Raw genomic sequence first — 19,339 nt, 5'->3', positions numbered from 1 at the left:
TAAAAAAAAATCTTGTTAAAACCTATAAAACACAACCAGTGAAAATATAAAAACTGGTGCAACTCAGGTTAATGCCCCATTATCTAATCTTCTCTCAAAGCTCGGGGGTGGGTGGGGGTGTGGAGGCAGGACTTTACAGCCTTATGGAAGGCTAAAAGGGTGACCCTTGAACTTTAGGCAGTGAAGCATTTCCTAGGACAGGTACTGCCCACTTCCTAGCTCCCCTCTAATAGTGTTTAAAGGAAGGGAGTCTAAGTGACCTGGCAGAAGGTAGGTTTATGAAGTGGTTATGAAGTGGAATGAAACAACCACTTCATAAATGTATGGCATAACAGAGGTGGTATTCAGCAGGTTCTGACCAGTTCTGGAGAACCGGTAGCAGAAATTTTGAGTAGTTCGGAGAACGGACAAATGCCACCTCTGACTATTCTCCATCTATTCTCTGCCTCCCAGCTGATCGGCTGGGTCTTCTTTTGTTGCCCTGTACAGGAGAACAGAGCTGGAAAGCAGGTTAGTGGGATGGGATGGGAAGGGAAGGGAGATTTTACAGTAACTTTCCCTCAGGAGTGGGGAAGGAATGGGGATTTTGCAGTATCCTTCCCCTGCCATGCCCAACAAGCCACGCCCAACAAGCCATGCCACACCCATCAAGCAATGCCCACAGAACTGGTAGTAATTGGCCATGCCCAATTCCTGCAACCATTCCTCATCGTATGTCTTAGGCTCCAGGATGACCATGAGCAATGCCTCCTGAACCAGGAAAGGCTGCAATTGGTGCATCAGACAAATCTGTGCAAAGCCCTCCCAGCCAGGTTTTGGCAGGGGGTGCTATTTATGCCTTCTTTTCTTAAAAATCAATATCAGAAGAGCCCTCCTTTTTAAGCTACATCTACTGATAGCTTTCATTACTTAGTGTACCTTTCTTTGGAATATGGCACTTGACTGGATTATACATCAACATAGGTACTTACCCGAAACAGTGGAGGATACACCCAGATTTTTAATACTGGAGTTGTAGCATATGTTAGTGTGGCTATAGGTCCCATTCCAAAAAAAACTTTGATTTTTTCAGCCAGTTCTGGCCAAGAAGAGAATGAGATGAAACCTGAAGAAAGTAAAGTTTTACGTTAAACAGCTACTGTATTGTTTTTCTTCTTCCTCCTGTATATCTGCAGGGTATATAGTAATTGTGCATTCCATACACAATGCATGGAAGAGATTGCATCTTTGGTTTGCCATCAAACAGCTGGACTGCGTGATGAGAGTGAGATGCAGAAGAGTGAGAAATATCTGTTTCCTCTTCTCATGTTCACAATGGGAAGATGCATTACATGATTCAGGTGCCTTCATTGATCAACCAGAAGAAAATTGCGGAAACACAAGAATATCACTTCATGCTAAAATTATAAGATGACAATGTCAACAGCTTATAAAGAAAATTTGTATAAGATGTTTTACAGGTGGCATTTCCCCTGACAAGAATAGCAAGAATGTTCAAGAATAAATCCGAAAAATGTTGGAAATGTCATCAGACATCTGGCTCATATTACCATATGTGGTGGACTTGTGCGGATGCTAAAAAATACTGGACTAAAATCCACATGTGGTTGGAAAAAATGACAAAAAAACATATAGATTTGAAACCAGAGATATTTTTATTGGGAATTTTACCTGAAACATATAGCAAAGATTTGAGGTACCTGATTGTAAATGTATTAACAGTGGCTAGGATTGTATTTGCTAAAAACTGGAGAAATGAGAAAATACCATCGCAGGAGGAAATCATTAAGAAAATATTGGAATGTGCTGAAATGAGTAGATTGACATTTGAAATTAGAGAACAAGAGGATAAACAATTTTATAAAATTTGGGACCTTTTCTATCAATGGTTAGATAATAAAATACAGTAATGAAATATGTAGATTTTTAGAAAATAATAAATATATAAAGATGTACTTCCTTTTTATTATATCTACAAAATGTTTTTAGGATAGATTTGGGAGGATAATATGAATTGTTATAAAATAAACTAAGTAAATTATGGTTATCTCGTAAAATACAAATGAATAAAACTATGGTCAAATGACCGATTAATAAAGATACTAGGGTATTTAGTTTTTGATTGATAGTGTGAGCTTTTATGTAATGTAACTGTAATTGAAGACTACGAAATGGATGCACAAAACAATTTGTAAAACCAACCGGCACACTGTTTGTATATCTATGGAAGATAGTTTGATGTTTTTATGTTTTGTTTGTGTTTGTTTTTAAAAACCAATAAAATTTACCAAAAAAAAAAAAAAAAGAATATCCCTTCATGCTAGAACACATTGTTTACATGCAAAAGTCATAGGCAGGGGTGTGTTTCTACTGGTTCTGTCCACCTCTGCAGAATCGGTAGCTCTGAAGAGCAGCAGTTCTATGTCTTCTGATGTTTTTGCCCACCCGCCCACCCAGGCTCTTACCTGATCTTTATTTCCTGATTTTTCAACTTCAGCTGCCAAATGAGGCACACTGCAGTTAAAAAAACAAGAAAAAAGAGATGTTTCAAAGGCTGCTTCTTGGCACAGCAGCGTGCTAATTACGATGAACAGGTGCTGGGCTCACAGCAGGCAGGGAAGCTCATAAATCCCAAACTGGTACTTAACCCTGTCATATCCCACTCCTGGTCCTAGTTTATCTTTGTGTAGATTTTGGAAAGGCTAATTGCTGAAAATTCTTAAGAGGAAGGGCTGGGTTAGATGAGCCAAGCATTTAAAAGTGGCTCATGATAAATAGGAATTCAGAAGTTGATTTGTTCAATTCTTCCTGACTTGGCCTCCTCCATAAACTATTTGCCAGGAGAGATGCATCGTCTAATTGTATATTCCAAGATGCACAATTGCAATCCATGGACTGTAGTAATTTCCCCCATTCATCCCTGCTCATAGATTTGCCAACTTACCAGCAGTTGTGCCTTCTGAATGGCCCACATAATAAAGCTGCTGCTGTTTGGTTTTGTTCAGGATAAAGTTTATGACTGCTGGAATGTCATAGTATCCCATCTCATGGAAACTAGGAAGAAACAAAGCAACCACATTACTTTATAAATGCCAGCCCACGTCATCTTGCTCAGAAAGTAGCTCAGCTGATCACATGGAAAGGATCACAGGGTAATAAGCCATAAAGATATTCGTGCAAGTGTAAGAAAGATTTTAAAAGAGGGAAATCAAGATAAATTGGTTGGAAATCTTAGGAGAAAATAATAGGCTGCAAGACTACAGACCTTGTTGAACTAGTATTACCAGATTAATGCCCTCAGCCCAGGTCCTGGTTTAGATTAATATTGGAAATAGCTAGTTCACTGAATATCACTAGATTGAATGTAATTAAAATGTTTGCTAAGAAGATTGAAAACTTCTAAGAATCACACGTGGCTGACCTTGCAGCCAGAGCAAGTTTAGTAAGGCAATTATTTCAGACTCCTTTTTAAAGCCAGGAAAAGCAAACATAAGACAAATGTTCTTCCTGCCTACTGGAAAATGAATAGCATTGGTTCCTTTGAAAGTGGCTTCCATCATTATATCTCTCCCAGATAAGGTTAAATAGTAAAAAGTTAAAATGATAAAAAGAGCTGCAGTGGCACAGTGGTTAGAGTGCAGTACTGCCAGCTACTTCTGCTGACTAGTGGCTGCCTGCAATTTGGCAGTTTGAATCTCACCAGGCTCAAGGTTGACTCAGCCTTCCATCCTTCCGAGGTGGATAAAATGAGGACCCAGATTGGAGCTTCCGGTTTGTCGGCTTTGCTAGCGGCAGGGATTTGCGATCCTGCGCGATCCCTGCCGCGCTAGCCGCTTTGGTGTCTCCGATCCGCGGATCTGGAGGCTGGGGCTGCCACGAAGAGGCAGCCGAAGATAAGGAGGAGCTGGTGAGGGGTTTGGGGGTGTTGCAGACCCCCTTCCCAGCCGGCAAAACCCCCTTTTCCCAAGACGGTCGAGCGGCGGTCTGTAATGGCCGCCTCAAAGAAGCCGGCAGCTGGGCAAGATTGAGCAGGAAGAAGAGAGGAGAAAGTTGTCAAGAGAAAGTTTTTTTGGCTGACCCAGGATTTTAAGAGGCATTTAATCCTGAGAACTATGGTTTTTTGAACAACACTTTGTTTCCAGAGGAGGATTATAAGCGGCAAAATTGAGTGCTGAAAGGGAAAGTTCACTCTCCTTCCTTATGGAATGAACAAATGGCCATTGAGAAACCTGTTATTTTTTTATAAAAGGTAAAAACTTGGCTTCTTGTTTTAAGTGGGAAGGAAGAGGACAAATATATATATATATATATATATATATATATATATATAATTAAGATTTTGTTGGAGGGGATGCCTTGAAGATTTTGAGACCAGAAATTAATTGCAATAAGGCTTTAAAGTATAGATTGGAGGTTTTTTCCTTTCCCTTTGATACCTCCCCAGGAAGAGAAAGTGAGAACTTTGTGTATTGTTTGGACTGATTGACTCTCTCTGGAACTTTGGGGAATTGCTCTAATTTTTGAAACATTTTGGTTGCTTTAAGAAGAAGAATAAAGAATGGCTTTATCTGTTGATGAACTTAGAGAATATGAAGAAAGAAAGGACGCTGTGAAAGAAGCCTTTCTCTTTTTAGAAATGGCGCTTGTTAATTATCAAATACAACAACAGATGGAAGAAATGGAAGGAGAAGAAGAAGACGCCATCTTCAATGAATCTAAAAATTTAGTTAAGAGAGAAAGGAGAAAGAAAGGAAGGAAAATGAAGGACTTAAGACTTAAAAAAAATACTTAAGAAAGGAAAAAATAAGATGCAAAACCAACTCAATGTTAATGTTATTGAGCAAAAGGAGAAAGGAATACAACAGAGAGGGGAAGCTAAAGGGGGAGGAAAAAAGGTTAGGTGGGATAAGAAAGGAAGGGAAAAGGGAGGGAAAAGCCACAAAGGTATAAAACAAGATGGGAAAAAAGGAATTTTGTTTAGGGATAAAGGGTAATGTATAATTTCTTTAAAAAAGAAGATTCTGCAAGGTACATAAGATGGTATTGTAGTAGTTGTATCAGAAATAGAAAACTAGAATGTTATAAGAATTAACAAAAGATTAAAATATTGAAATGTTTAGTAATGATAGATTTTAAAATTTAATAAAAGATTAAAAGGAATGTTTAAAATATTGAGTTTAATTAAAAAGTTTAATTTACTGTTGTTTTGATCTTATTATAAACTCATTATTGTAGCACTTGTTTCTTGAAATAGACAATTGGAATGTTATAAGATTTAAAATTTAGATTTATTATTTAATTATATTAATTATTATGGATTTATTATTTTCTTTCTTTAGAGGTTAGTAGGTTGAATGTACTAAGCAGAATCAGATTGGGAATTTTAAATATTTTTAGGGGGAGGATAGAAAGGCATCATACCTTGATCAGCGATTTCAGGAGAAATTCTTTTTTTTTTTTTAATTTGCTCTAGGGAATGAGATAAATGGATAATTTGGAGAATGGACAAAAAATATAAATATAATGATTTAAATTAAAATGAATTAAATAAAATAGAAATAAGAAGAGTGAAAAGCAGGGAGAAGTTATATAGAAGATATAGAATGGTAAATAAGATAGGTAATGGTATATAAGATGAGCACGAATTTAACTGAAGTCCATACAAAGAGAGGTAATCTGGGGCCAAACTACTTTCTTAAAAGAAGTTTTTATGTTTTTGTGTTTTGTATGTCTATGTTTTCTTTGAGAATTAATAAAACCTCAGAGGAATGTTGGATGAGAATAATGTTAAACAAGACAGAGAGGAATGAAGATGATATTGAAATGGTGAAAAACAGAATGATGTTGTATAAAATAATATTTTATTTGACTTGTAAAGTTAATAATGGAGGTTTTATGTATTTAAAGATTAACGATGGTTTGTTTGTCTTTAAAATCAATAAAATTTGTTTCAAAAAAAAAAATGAGGACCCAGATTGTTGGGGGCAATAGGCTGACTCTGTAAACCAGTGGTCGCCAACTGGTGGGCCGCGAGAAAATTTTGGTGGGCCGCAGAGAAATCTCACCCCCAGAGCATCCCCCCCAAAGCAATAAATCTCACCCCCAGAGCATCCCCCCCAAAGCAATAAATCCAGGCTGTGCAGAAACACAACGCTGCACCACCCACATGGCCCACGGGAACTCTCCTCGCCCTCCTCACTCCTTACCTGGCAAACTTGCCTGTTAAGTTGCTATTTTTCCTTTTTCCGACCATCAGCTGTTCTGCTGTGCTGGGAAATTTAGATTAGCTAGGAAGCAGGAAATGGTTTGATTTCTTGCTTTCTAGCTAGTCTTTAGATCTTTGGCTCTACTTTTAAGTACAGCCAAACCTCCCTTAGGACTGAAGGTTTGCTTGCAAGCAAATTCAGTGCAGACTCATGGCAAGTAAATTTGAGAGACTGAGCTAGTTGATGGCAGATAGATAGATCACTGAATGATTCTGTGAGCAATTCAATCTGCCTGCTTTGCCTGATTTTGGGTAAAAGTTGCTCTTTTTTTAAATAAAAAATTCAATATTTACAGCTGTAAACCACTTAGAGAGGGCTGTAAATATATTATATATTATTTCAAGGAGTGAATTGGAATAACCTTAGTAGAATTAAACCCTTTCACCCTTAGTTCTATATTTTTAATTTTAATTTTAATTATCTCATTATTTTATTTTTTGGTCCCTTCAAGTAATTCCAAGCAACTGTCTAGACAAGTCCCTGAAGTTTACTTGGAAAGATTTTAGAAGTAGTTTGCTGTTGCCTATATTCTAGGACTAAAAGAGACTGGTTGAGTTCACCAGGTTGGGTTCATGCCAAAGATAGAATTATAAATCATTTATTGTTGTTAGTTGTGAAGTTGTGTCTGACCCATTGTGAGCCCATGGACAACATTCCTCCAGGCCTTCCTGTCCTCTACCTTCATCTGGAGTCCATTTAAGCTGACACTGACTGCTTCAGTGACTCCATCCAGCCACCTCATTCTCTGTCATCCCCTTCTTCTTTTGCCCTCAATCATTCCCAGCATTAGGCTCTTCTCAAGTAAGTCCTTCTGTGATGACCCAGGGTGGGATAAAAAACAAACACAGTCACAGGAAACAGGTGAAGCCTCTCTTATTCCTTCACTTTGCTTCCATGTTCCAAATATCTTTGATGGAAAACAAAAAGCTCCCACACAAACAGTTACATGAAGAAGGCAAAAAAGCAACACAAACCAGGCAAGATAAGGGATGGAGGATGTCCACAGATAGCACACACTGGGAAGGACGCCAAACTCAGAGAGGAACTATAAACTAGAGATATTTACACACTTTGTTTCCAGCGTTCGCCAGTACGCAGGTCCATACTTTTATTCAGTTGTCACAGCTGCAGCCCGTGAAGAGGATCAAGGCCCTCTCCTCCCGAGGAGACCATGTCTCTCCCTTATCCTCTCCTCCCTGCGTGCCCTAGGATGGATAGGGGATGGGCCTGGGTCCTCCTGACTGCTCAGCCAGCCCTTCCCTTCAGCCCTGCCCTTCCCCAGCCTCCAACACAACCTCTGGAGCCACACTTCCACTCTCTGTTGGCTGTTCCTCCTGTCCCTCAGAGTCAGTCTCCACCAAGGGCATGATATATTTCTTCTCATTAGGTGACCAAACTATTTGAGTTTCATTTTCAGGATCTGGTCTTCTAAAGAGCAGTCAGGGTTGATCTCCTCTAGGATTGACCGGTTTGATCACCTTGCAGTCCAAGGGACTCGCAGGAGTCTTCTCCAATACTATAGTGTAAAGGCCTCAGTTCTTTGGCACTCAGCCTTCCTTATGGTCCAAATTTCACAGCCATACATTGCAAGTGGGAAAACCATAGCCTTGACTATACGCACTTTTGCTGGCAGAGTGATGTTTCTGCTGTCTAGATTTGCCATAGCTTTCCTCCCCAGGAGCAAGCATTTTTTAACTTCTTGGCTGTAGTCCCCATCTATGGTGATCTTGGAGCCCAGGTAAATAAAATCTGTCACTACCTCCATTTCTTCCCCATCTATTTGCCAAAAATTGAGAGGGCTGGATACGTTTTTAATGTTGAGTTTCAAGTCAACATTTGCACTCTCCTCCTTCACTTGCATCAAGCTCTTTAGTTCCTCTTCACTTTCTGCCATTAGTGGTATCATATCTGAGGTTGTTAAAATTTCTCCTGGCAATCTTAATTCCAACTTGTGATTCATCTAGCCCCATCTTTCTCATGATGTTCTCCAGGGGTGGGATGCAATTTTTTTTATCTACTGGTTTGGCTAGGTGGATGTGGCTAGGTGGTCATGTGACTGGGGGGCCTGGGGGTCTTTTTTTGCCTACTGGGCTTCCTCAGGGAAGCCTCCTGGGAGCAAAAATGGGGTTGGGGGTGCTGTGCCTCCTGGGCGAAGCAGTACAACATCAAAGGGGGGGGGGGGAAATCAGCTGTGCTGCACGATTTAGATTAGCTAGAAAGCAAGAAATCCGACTATTTCCTGCTTTCTAGCTAATCTAAATTGCACAAAAACAGCTGATCAGTGGGGGGAAAAGGGAAATACCTTTCAACCAAACCGGGGCGAACTGATAGAATCCCACCCCTGATGTGCTCTGCATATAAGTTAAATAGGCAGGGTGACAGTATACAGCCTTGCTGAACTCCATTCTCACTTCTGAACCAATCAGTGGTTCTGTGTCCAGTTCTCACTGTTGCTTCTTGACCCGCATATAGGTTTCTCAAGAGACAAATAAGATGGTCTGGTACTCCTATCTCTTTAAGAACTTGCCACAATTTGTTGTGATCCACACAATCAAAGGCTTAGTCAATGTGAGCAAAAGTAGATGTTTTTCTGGAATTCCCTAGCTTTCTCCATGATCCAGCATACGTTGGCAATTTGATCTCTAGTTCCTCTGCCTCTTCAAAATCCTGCCTGTACTTCTGATAGTTCTCGGTCCACATACTGCTGGAGCCTAGTTTGTTGCGTTTTGAGCATAACTTTGTTAGCATGTGAAATGAGTGCAATGGTGCAGTAGTTTGAACATTCTTTGGCATTGCCCTTCTTTGGAATTGGAACGTAAACTGACCTTTTCCAATCCTGTGACCACTATTGCTGGCAAATTGAGTGGAGCACTTTTACTGCATTATCTTTTAAGAGTTTGAATAGCTGGAATACTGTCACCTCCAGTAGCTTTGTTGTTGCTCAGACTTCCTAAGGCTCATTTGACTTCATATTCCAGGAAGTCTGGCTTGAGGTCAGTGACCATCCCATTGTGGTTATCAGGGATGTTAAGCTCATTCTTGTATAGTTCTTTTGCTACCTCTTCTTAATCTCTTTTGCCTCTGTTACAGTAGGTCCCTGCCATTTTGGTCCTTTATCATCTTTGCATGAAACATTTTCTTCATATCTCCAATTTTCTTGGAGAGATCTCTGGTCCTCCCTGTTAGTGTTTGGGGATTAACCCCTAGCAGAGTATTGCAGCAGTAGTCAAGCCAGGCAGCCAAACGAGAGCGGAAGGGCCCCAGAGTATACACACACTGAACACAAACACTGTTTGTAGTTTAAATAGTTTTTAATCCATTTAGAGTTTAAAGCATTGTCATTCAGTCCATTAGTCATTCACTATATTTCCATCCAGTAAGACTCACTATTACAGTCCAAGTTAAGAGTCCTTACAATATCTTTATCAGCCGATAAAGATATCTTCTCCTCCTCGGTGCCTCTCTCCAGAGGAACAATCGCTGGATATTCAGCAAGACGCTCAAACAGTAGAACAGTTGAATTCCGCAGTAAATCAGCAAACAGTAGCAGACAGGATCATCTCAGTCACAGGCACAGTACAATCAGTACTCACAGTTAATCACAGTCACAGTCACAGTCACAGTCACAGTAAGAGACAGTAAGCTTTCCAGCTTCTAATGCTTCCTTATATTGTAACTTCTAACCGCACCCTTAATCGGCTAATTGCCTGCAGCATTGTGCTTAAAGTGATAAGCACTTAAACCATGATATCTAAGTTTTATATATTTATTCACCCAAACCATATTTGGTATCAATGTTATACCTAACATACTCCCCTTTTGGGTGAAATAAATATATAATACCTTTACAATCTAACTCCATATTTTTCACAACTCTCCTGGTGCTTACTGGCACCTTGGGCTTTAGTAAAATTATCGGCTAAATTGTCCTCCGACATACAGTACTCTAGCTGAATCATCTTACTTCTTACAGATTGTCTCACGTTTAGGTATCTTAGATCTGTATGCTTGCTCCTTGTTTTTACTGCAATATTTGTGGCCATTTGAATTGCTGCCTGATTATCTTCATGTATAATTATAGGATAATCCACAGTTATACCTATATCAATTAACATTTGTTTATACATTATTAATTCTGTACATAACAGAGATAAACAGGAGAATTCTGCCTCCATAGTAGACAAACTTATATGCTGTTGTCTTATTGACTTCCAGCCTATTAATGTCTTACCCAGCATTATGGCTGTTCCTGAAGTCGACTTTCTAGTGTCTCTTTCTGATGCAAAGCTAGCATCTGCATAAGCACTCAGAATTAAATCACCCTTTGGTTCTAAATACAATGAATAATTCATTGTCTTTTTAAGATATCTTAATATCCTCTTAGCTGCAATCCAGTGTCTTTCACATGGTGCAGAATTGAATCTAGCCAACTGATTCACACAGTACGAAATATCTGGTCTAGACCAATTGCTAATATAAGACAAACTACCAATTAAAGATTGATAAATCACCTTATCAAACTCCGGGCTTTGTTCATCAGTGTTGCTAAACTCCTGACTCATTGGAGTCTTAGCCGGCTTACAAAGCTCCATCTTGTAATCTTTTAGCAATTTGCTTATCTTATCTTCCTGAGATATCTTAAAACCTTTCCGTGTTTTCTTTATATTCAAACCGAGATACTTCTTTATCTCCCTAATTGCTTGATCTTTATTCTCTTTCCTAATGATGCTATTATTTTATTTGCTTCATCATTAGTTTCAGTTATCAATGCAATGTCATCTGTGAACAATAATAATAATGATACTTTGCCATTTGTCTCCCTCTTAAACAGACATGGATCGGCTAAACCAGCTTTAAATCCTATATTGTCTAGTTCCTTTACAATATACTGGTTCCATTCATAGCCTGATTGTTTAAGACCATAGAGGCTTTTTCTTTAACAACCAACAATCATTCTTATCCTTATTTTCACTTTTAATACCAACAGGTTTTTTCATATAAATAGTATGTTTTAATGGGCGTGCAAGTAAGCAGTTTCCACATCTAGATGGTTAACTATATAGTTTTTACTAGCTGCCCATACTAAAGCTGCCCTCAAGGTTGCTGCCTTAAGACTAGGTGCAAACACCTCATCGTAGTCATTGGCATTCTGCCTAAAACCTTGGGCTACTAACCTTGCCTTATGGATTAAATTACCATTTTTATCTGTTTTTACCTTAAAAATCCATTTGCAGCCAATGGATTTCTTACCTACAGGTAATTTGGCATTCTCATACACTTTCATATCTCTTAATGAATTCAGTTCCTTATTCATTGCTGCATACCAACTTTCTTTTTCCTTAGTAGGATACTTTTTAATTTCTTCAACAGAATTAGGAACTTGATTAATCTGGCACACTGTGTTAGCCTGGTACCTATCAGGCGGTCTAGATACACGTGTAGTTCTTCTGGGAATTACAGGGCTTACAGGAGGACTTTGTTGAACTACTACCTGTTCATCTTCCTCATCCTGTTCAGCTATTGAATCTGTTTCTTCCTTTATGGGCACTATTTCATCCTGTATTTGTCTCTTTACTTTATTTTTAAAGTTACAGGGATAACTAATGGGATTTCTATAGGATTCAATAATTACATCTTTATTGGCATCCTGTTCTAATTTCTCCCATCCTTCATGTTCTAGAAATTGGGCACTAGCACTACATAACACTTTAGATGTGCCTTTCTCCCAAAATCTATATGCCCTATGGTTTGCCTGATAACCAACGAAGAAAAATCTTTTAGCTCTGTGTTGCCCTTTTTTTCTGAGTTGTGCAGGAATATGCACCCATGCTGGTGCACCAAATGTGTGCAGGTAACTTAGGTCAGGTTTCCTGCCATGCCACCTGGTGAATGGTATTTCACCTGTTGTTGTATTAACAACGTTGTTCAATATGTTATTAGCACACATTGTAGCCTCCCCCACAAAGTATCAGGTAACCCAGAATCATTTAACATTGTTCTAACCATTGCCTGTAGTGTTTGGCCTCTTCTTTCAATAAAAGCGTTATGTTCTGGCCTGTATGGAGCAGACTTCTTATGCTCTATTCCAGCTACCTTAAGTCTGTTCTGGAATTTGTTATTAATAAATTCCGTACCGTTATCTGTCACCAGGGTTATCAGATGTCGTTTAGACTTTCTTTCAGCAAACTTTAGCCAATTGAAAAATTGTTGATATGTTTCAGTTTTGCTTTTCATTAAATAGCAAACCCATATCTAGAATAATGGTCCATAATGCTCAGTATATATCTAGCACCCCCATACTGGGTTTCTTTGGACCTATGATGTCTGCAAATACCACTTCTAAAGGTTCTTTTGTTTTGAAACCATTTAGCCTATTTGCAGGCAATACTTTGCTCTTATCTTCACAGCAAACATTACAACGCAAATATTTATCACAAGGTTTTAACCTTATTCCTTCAGATAACTCAACTGTACGTTTTAACATTTTAAAATTTACATGCCCCAAACGCCTATGCAATAAATGGATACATTCATTATGAGGCTTTATATTATTAAATACAGTCTGTGCCTCCCCTTTCTTACTATTATCTAAGACATATAATGTTCCATTTAAAGGTGCAGTTACCCTTTTGTTATCTTTTTTCAATTATGCAATTATTATCTTTAAAAGTAATTACATAACCTAATTTATCTAATACCCTTACTGAAAGCAAATTAAACTTTAGTTGCGGTACATACAACATTTTTATATCCTGGTTTATGCACGGACAATGTGCAAGACCTTCTCCTTTCGCTTTAAGATTCCAGCCGTTAGCAAGAGATATATGTTGAGAGCTTTTAGACATTTTTATAAATTTTGTCTTATCTCTTGTGATGCAGTGGGATGCGCCACTGTCAACCACCCATATATCATTCTTCACATCAGAGTTGCTAAACGTGGCTAGTTCAAACGCTTTCTTTGGCTTTTTTATATTCTGGCTTTTTCTCTTTTTGCAGAATCTTGCCAAATGTCCTCTGCCTCCACAATTAAAACACTTTTTAATTGTGTATGCCGTCGAAGATAAATTCTCTTCTTCCGGGTGCTTTACTTTGCTAAGCTGGTTTCTTTCAAGCTTTGAAGATAATTTCTCTTCTTTCTTATCTTCTCTCAGCTCGTCACGCTCACGCCTTCTTCTGGCTTCTTCTAGTAGCCTGCCTGTAATCTCGGTTAATGAGAGGCTATCCTTAGGCAATACTTCCAACGAAGTCACATAGTCATCATAGCTTTGATCTAATGAAGATAATATTATGTAGACTTGTTGCAGTTCATTAAATATAAGCTCTTTTTCTTGCAATTCTTGAAAAATGCTCTTCATACAGTTTAAATGAACTAACATATCTCCATTCCTCTGAAGATGCGTTGAAAAAGCTTCGTGTAAGATTTATATGTGCTCCTACACTGTCCCGAACATAAATCTTCCTGAGGTTCTCCCAGCAGTTTGCAGCATTTTCTTCTCCACGAATATGGACAAGCTGCTGATCACAGAGAGTCAGTCCTATGATGCATAAAGCCTGCTCATTCTTCAGTTTAAAGTCTTGTAACTTTTCGTTATCATCATCATCAGCAGGATCCCAGCTACTCACATCTGGTGGGTTTGCTATAATGTCCCACAAACCTTCTTTACGTAGAAGTAAACTACATTTCATTGACCATGAAACATAGTTTGTTCCGTCCAGCCTGGATATCATGGACAGTTGTGACAAATTTACTTGTGCCATTACTCTTCAGATATTTTGACTATTTTAAACTAATTAAAACAGTTTGTTTTTACAGTAATGTGCAACTCACACCAACTCTCTCTGCTATATCCTGGTTAGTTAGACTATGCTGCTGGGCCCATAACCAATGTTAGTGATTGGGATTAACCCCTAGCAGAGTATTGCAGCAGTAGTCAAGCCAGGCAGCCAAACGAGAGTGGAAGGGCCCCAGAGTATACACACACTGAACACAAACACTGTTTGTAGTTTAAATAGTTTTTAATCCATTTAGAGTTTAAAGCATTGTCATTCAGTCCATTAGTCATTCACTATATTTCCATCCAGTAAGACTCACTATTACAGTCCAAGTTAAGAGTCCTTACAATATCTTTATCAGCCGATAAAGATATCTTCTCCTCCTCCGGTGCCTCTCTCCAGAGGAACAATCGCTGGATATTCAGCAAGACGCTCAAACAGTAGAACAGTTGAATTCCGCAGTAAATCAGCAAACAGTAGCAGACAGGATCATCTCAGTCACAGGCACAGTACAATCAGTACTCACAGTTAATCACAGTCACAGTCACAGTCACAGTCACAGTAAGAGACAGTAAGCTTTCCAGCTTCTAATGCTTCCTTATATTGTAACTTCTAACCGCACCCTTAATCGGCTAATTGCCTGCAGCTTTGTGCTTAAAGTGATAAGCACTTAAACCATGATATCTAAGTTTTATATATTTATTCACCCAAACCATATTTGGTATCAATGTTATACCTAACACTCCCTATTCTATTGTTTTCTTCTATTTCTTTGCACTGTTCATTTAAGAAGGCATTCTTATCTCTTCTAGCTATTTTCTGGAATTCTGCATTCAATTGGGTGTTTCTTTCTCTTTCTCCTTTGTTTTTCGCTTCCCTTTTTTCCTGAGCTATTTGAAAGCTTCGTCAGACAGTCATTTTGCTTTCTTCTATTTCTTTTTCTTTGGGATGGTTTTAGTTGCTACCTCTTGTACAATGTTGTGAACTTCCGTCCATAGTTCTTCAGACACTCTATCAGATCTAATTCCTTAAATGTCACCTCTACTGTATATTCATCAGGGATTTAATTTAGTTCATATCTTAGTGGCCTAGTGCTTTTCCCTACTTTCTTCAATTTAAGTCTAAATTTTGCAAATTTTGCAGCTCATGATCTGAGCCACAGTCAGCTTCTGGTCTTGTTTTACTGACTGTATAGAGCTTCTCTATCTTTGGCTGCAGAGCACATAGTCAATCTGATTTCTGTGTTGACTGCCTGGTGATGTCCATGTGCAGAGTCGTCTCTTGGGTTGTTGGAAAAGAATGTTATTCTTTTGACAAAATTTTACCAGCCTGGGCCCCGCTTCATTTTGTACTCCAAGGCCAAACTTGCCTGTTATTCTGGTTATCTTTGGGCTTCCTGCTTTAGCATTCGAATCCCCCATGATGATAAGGACATCATTTTTTGGTGTTAATTCTAGAAGGTGTTGTAGGGCTTCATAGTACTGGTCAACTTCATCCTCTTCAGCACCAGTGGTTAGTGGTTGGACAACTCTGATGTTGAATGGTTTGCTTTGGATTCAAACTGAGATCATTCTGTCATTTTGGGGATTGTATCCCAGTACTACTTTTCCTACTCTTTTATTGACTATGAGGGCTACTCCATTTCTTCTGAGGGATTCTTGCCTGCAGTAGTATACCTGATGGTCATCTGAATTAAATTTATCCATTCCTGTCCATTTTAGTTCTCTGATCCCTAAGATGTTGATGTTCAGTCTTATCACCTCTTGTTTGACCACATCCAGCTTGCCTTGACTCATGGATCTTACAATCCAGGTTCCTATGGAGTATAGATTTTTACAGCATCGAACTTTCCTTTCACCATCAGGTATGCCTTGACCACTACAGCAAACTATCCCCTGCTTCTATCTTTTTAAGATAATTGTCATGTTCGCCGATCGTAAAGGAGACGCGAGACTCAGTGACTTTTTAAGCTCTTTTATTTCGCTCTGAGATCGGCTCGGCTTCTTCGGATCGGTGGCGGCTTATATTGAACTTGCCTGGCCAGCCGCGGCCAATGACACCGTTTCGAATCCCCATCGCTTGTGGATGGTAGGCACCAGGCGCTTGATTTCCCGCCATGCAACCATGGAGAGGTAGGATCCGGAGTCCACCTCCATTTTGCATGGCTGGCCCTCAATGCCCACCTCCACGTGTACCTTGCGGGCATCCCAGCTTGATGAATGGCCGATGATGACCGTCTGATGGGTCTCTTCCCTTTGTCGGTTCTTGCCGTTGCATCGGCTCCGTCCGTCTCAGCTCCACCGGCTCTCGGCTTGTCGGTCCCTTGCCTTGGGGGGGGGTGCCGTCCCATCTCCTGCTGCTGCTGTTTTGTCACCGGGGGCTGTAGGTCCACTTGAATCGGCAGATTCTGGCGATGTGGCCCCTCTTGTCGCATTGTCGGCAGATCGCGTCAAAAAACCGGCATTCTGACCGAGGATGGTCGCCCCCGCACCCGGCGCATTGAAGCCCTGACTTACGGCTCCACCGCTCGTGCCGGTCTCATTCCGCTTGGAGTCGGTGGATGTCCTCCTCTTCATCTGCAGTGTCGGAGAAGGAGTCGAAGTCACCATGATGGGTGGTGGTGGTCACTTGGCGGCTCATTTCCGAATGTGTTTTGGGCATCGGTGTTGTTTCGGAGGTTGCGGGCCGCTCTGCTGTGTCCATCCGTCGCATTCACGCCGCTGACTTCTGGGTTGCCTCGGCTGCGGTTGCCTCGGCGAGGGTTTCCGTGAGGGAGATGTCGCCCCTCGCCATCAACCGGCTCTTTAGAACAGGGTCCTTGAGGCCCAGGACGACGCAGTCTCGCAGGGCCTCATCTATGTCTGTGAAGCCGCACATGCCTCCCGGATCTCGTAGATCAGCCACGAAATCACTAATGCTCTCACCCTCCTTCTGGTCCCTTCGGTAGAAGTCGTGCCATCTGATGAGGGTGGGCACAGCGGGGGCATAGTGGCTTCGCAACAAGGGTTCGAGATTGGCCCAGTCCATCGCCTTTACATCTTCGGGTTTCGCGAGGGCTTTCGCCATCTTGAACACTGCGGGCCCGCAGTGTGTCAGGAATACGGCCCTTTTTTTCTGTCCATTCGCGTCCTTGAGGTTGCTACTTTCAGGAATCGATCAATGTATGATTCCCAGTCCTCAGTAGCCTGGTTAAAGGGTGCGGGTGGCGTGATGTTGCTGGCCATCTTGTCGGCTGCTATTGTCTTGGTGCCATGTGCTTGGGGGTTATCAGTTCCGCGATCCCACCCTTGTCGCCAGTGTCATGCTCGCCGATCGTAAAGGAGACGCGAGACTCAGTGACTTTTATTTCGCTCTGAGATCGGCTCGGCTTCTTCAGATCGGTGGCGGCTTATATTGAACTTGCCTGGCCAGCCGCAGCCAATGACACCGTTTCGAATTCCCCGTGATCGGTTTCCTCCAATCGCGGGAGATTTGCAACGGGCCAATCAGTGCGGCTCGCTCAGCCAATCCGAGCGCTGTACATCTCGGCCAATCAGGATGGGGTTTTACAAGAATGTTAATGTGCAATGCAGAACAATAATAATTAATTATCTGCTATCCCTTTTAAATATTCTTACCTAAAGCTCCAGAATTCCTTCTGCCACGGCTTCAGTGTCTTATGATTTGAAGACCAGATGTTTCCTCTGCTATTTCCAAGCCAAACATCATAACCATTATCTGCTAATATGAAACCAAAACTGTTGTGGGGCTGGTTAGAAATCCAGTGGGAACCATCTCCAAGGACACTATGTAGCAAAAACACAACCGGCCGTGCAACTGTAAAATAAAAAGAGATGCTTTTTTAAATGAGCCAGATCATTGAAGACTGCAAAAAAAAAAAAATGTATTGGTTTCAAATAAAACTTCCAAAGAATCACCATTTCTGGTGCATTGTCACAGTCTATTATTAGAAATAGTGTATGTTACACTGGCTGGAATGAAAGCATGATCATTATGTGGCTAAAGCTATAGAGTTTAGGAACTGAGGTTTTACTGATTCAATGGATCTACTCTAAGCATATCCAATTCCATTCCTTTGTCTCTAACATTACAATATATTCTCAATAGTATCATGATATAATATCCAAATCAGAGGTGGTATTCAGCAGGTTCTGACCAGTTCTGGAGAACCAGTAGTGGAAATTTTGAGTAGTTTGGAATACCACTCTGACTAGTCCCGCCCCAATCTATTCTCTACCTCCCGAGTCCCAGCTAATCAGCTGGATCTTCTTACTCCTGTGGACACTGTACAGGAGAATGGAGCTGGAAAGCAGGTTGGTGGGGTGGGGACAGAATAGGAATTTTACAGTATCCTTCCTCTGGAGTGGGCTGGGAATGGAGATTTACAGTATCCTTCCCCTGCCATGCCCACCAAGCCACGCCCACCAAGCCACACCACGCCCACCAAGCCACACCATGCCCACCAAGCCACGCCCACAGAACCGGTAGTAAAAAAAATTGAATCCCACCACTGATCCAAATCTAGACCCTTATATGCAAAGGATGTAGAACTTTTCTTTTTTAAAAAAAAAGAAATTGCCTATTGGATTACCAATTGTCTTAGAAATAGTATTGTTAGGCATCCAGAATTGTCCATGGTAATCAATCACTCCGAAACAAGTATAACCTCCAACTGATTTATTAGGAACAGCTCTGGTACTTCTATTCAATTTCCAAACTGAAAGTTATTGTCAGCGGGTTTCACAAAATCCACCTTCTCTCCTCCCACTTCTTATATTTCATTAATGACGAGAACCAATTAACTACAGTTGGACTTTTTAAATGTGACATACCTTGAACTTTCCAACTCCTCCAACCCCCTTTGCATTGCTTATAACAATCTTGGCAGCTGAATCTCAGAGCTGACAAGTATTATAATTAAAATACCTCCGGATGCCTCAGTATACGCTCAAATTGAGTATATATTTCTCTTAATCTTTCAAGACTCAACCTATTTAAATTATGCATTGGACTACTAAGCAGATTTAATAGCTAAAACTTTTTACCAGTTCTTCTAAAACAGGAGTCACCTTTCAATGTATTTTTTTTTTTTAAATCTAGTTTGTATATTGGGCGCTTTTGTTCTTGGTGGTTTCTTTTTTGCGACATCTGTTGCCAGTACTTGTCACAATAGCCATTTTATAATGCCATTCTTGTTTTTAAAACTTGTTTTAATTGAAAAGAGTTGTGTAAGATTCTCAAAATCTCAATTAATCAGTCAGTTGGTCACTTAAATTTATAGGTCCTTCAAGGAACATTGA

At 40.3% G+C, this 19,339-nt stretch overlaps 1 protein-coding gene across 1 annotated transcript in view; it reads right to left on the bottom strand.

Moving 5' to 3' along the window:
• The window catches only part of LOC113425158 (lysosomal acid lipase/cholesteryl ester hydrolase-like), a 34,952-nt gene that overhangs the window by 13,897 nt on the left and 1,716 nt on the right, over positions 1-19,339 (bottom strand). The window contains exons 3-5 of the mRNA XM_087965675.1: positions 17,657-17,855; positions 2,945-3,054; positions 972-1,105 (exon numbers count right to left, since the gene is read on the bottom strand). Of these exons, the coding sequence (XP_087821801.1) occupies positions 972-1,105; positions 2,945-3,054; positions 17,657-17,855 (443 nt within the window). The remainder of the gene's footprint in view (positions 1-971; positions 1,106-2,944; positions 3,055-17,656; positions 17,856-19,339) is intronic.

This window comes from Notechis scutatus, chromosome 4, assembly GCF_049901735.1.
Source record: "Notechis scutatus isolate UNSWTSFEM ecotype Mainland chromosome 4, rNotScu1.2, whole genome shotgun sequence".
Lineage (NCBI taxonomy): Eukaryota > Metazoa > Chordata > Lepidosauria > Squamata > Elapidae > Notechis > Notechis scutatus.
This window is presented reverse-complemented; position numbering and strand designations above follow the sequence as displayed.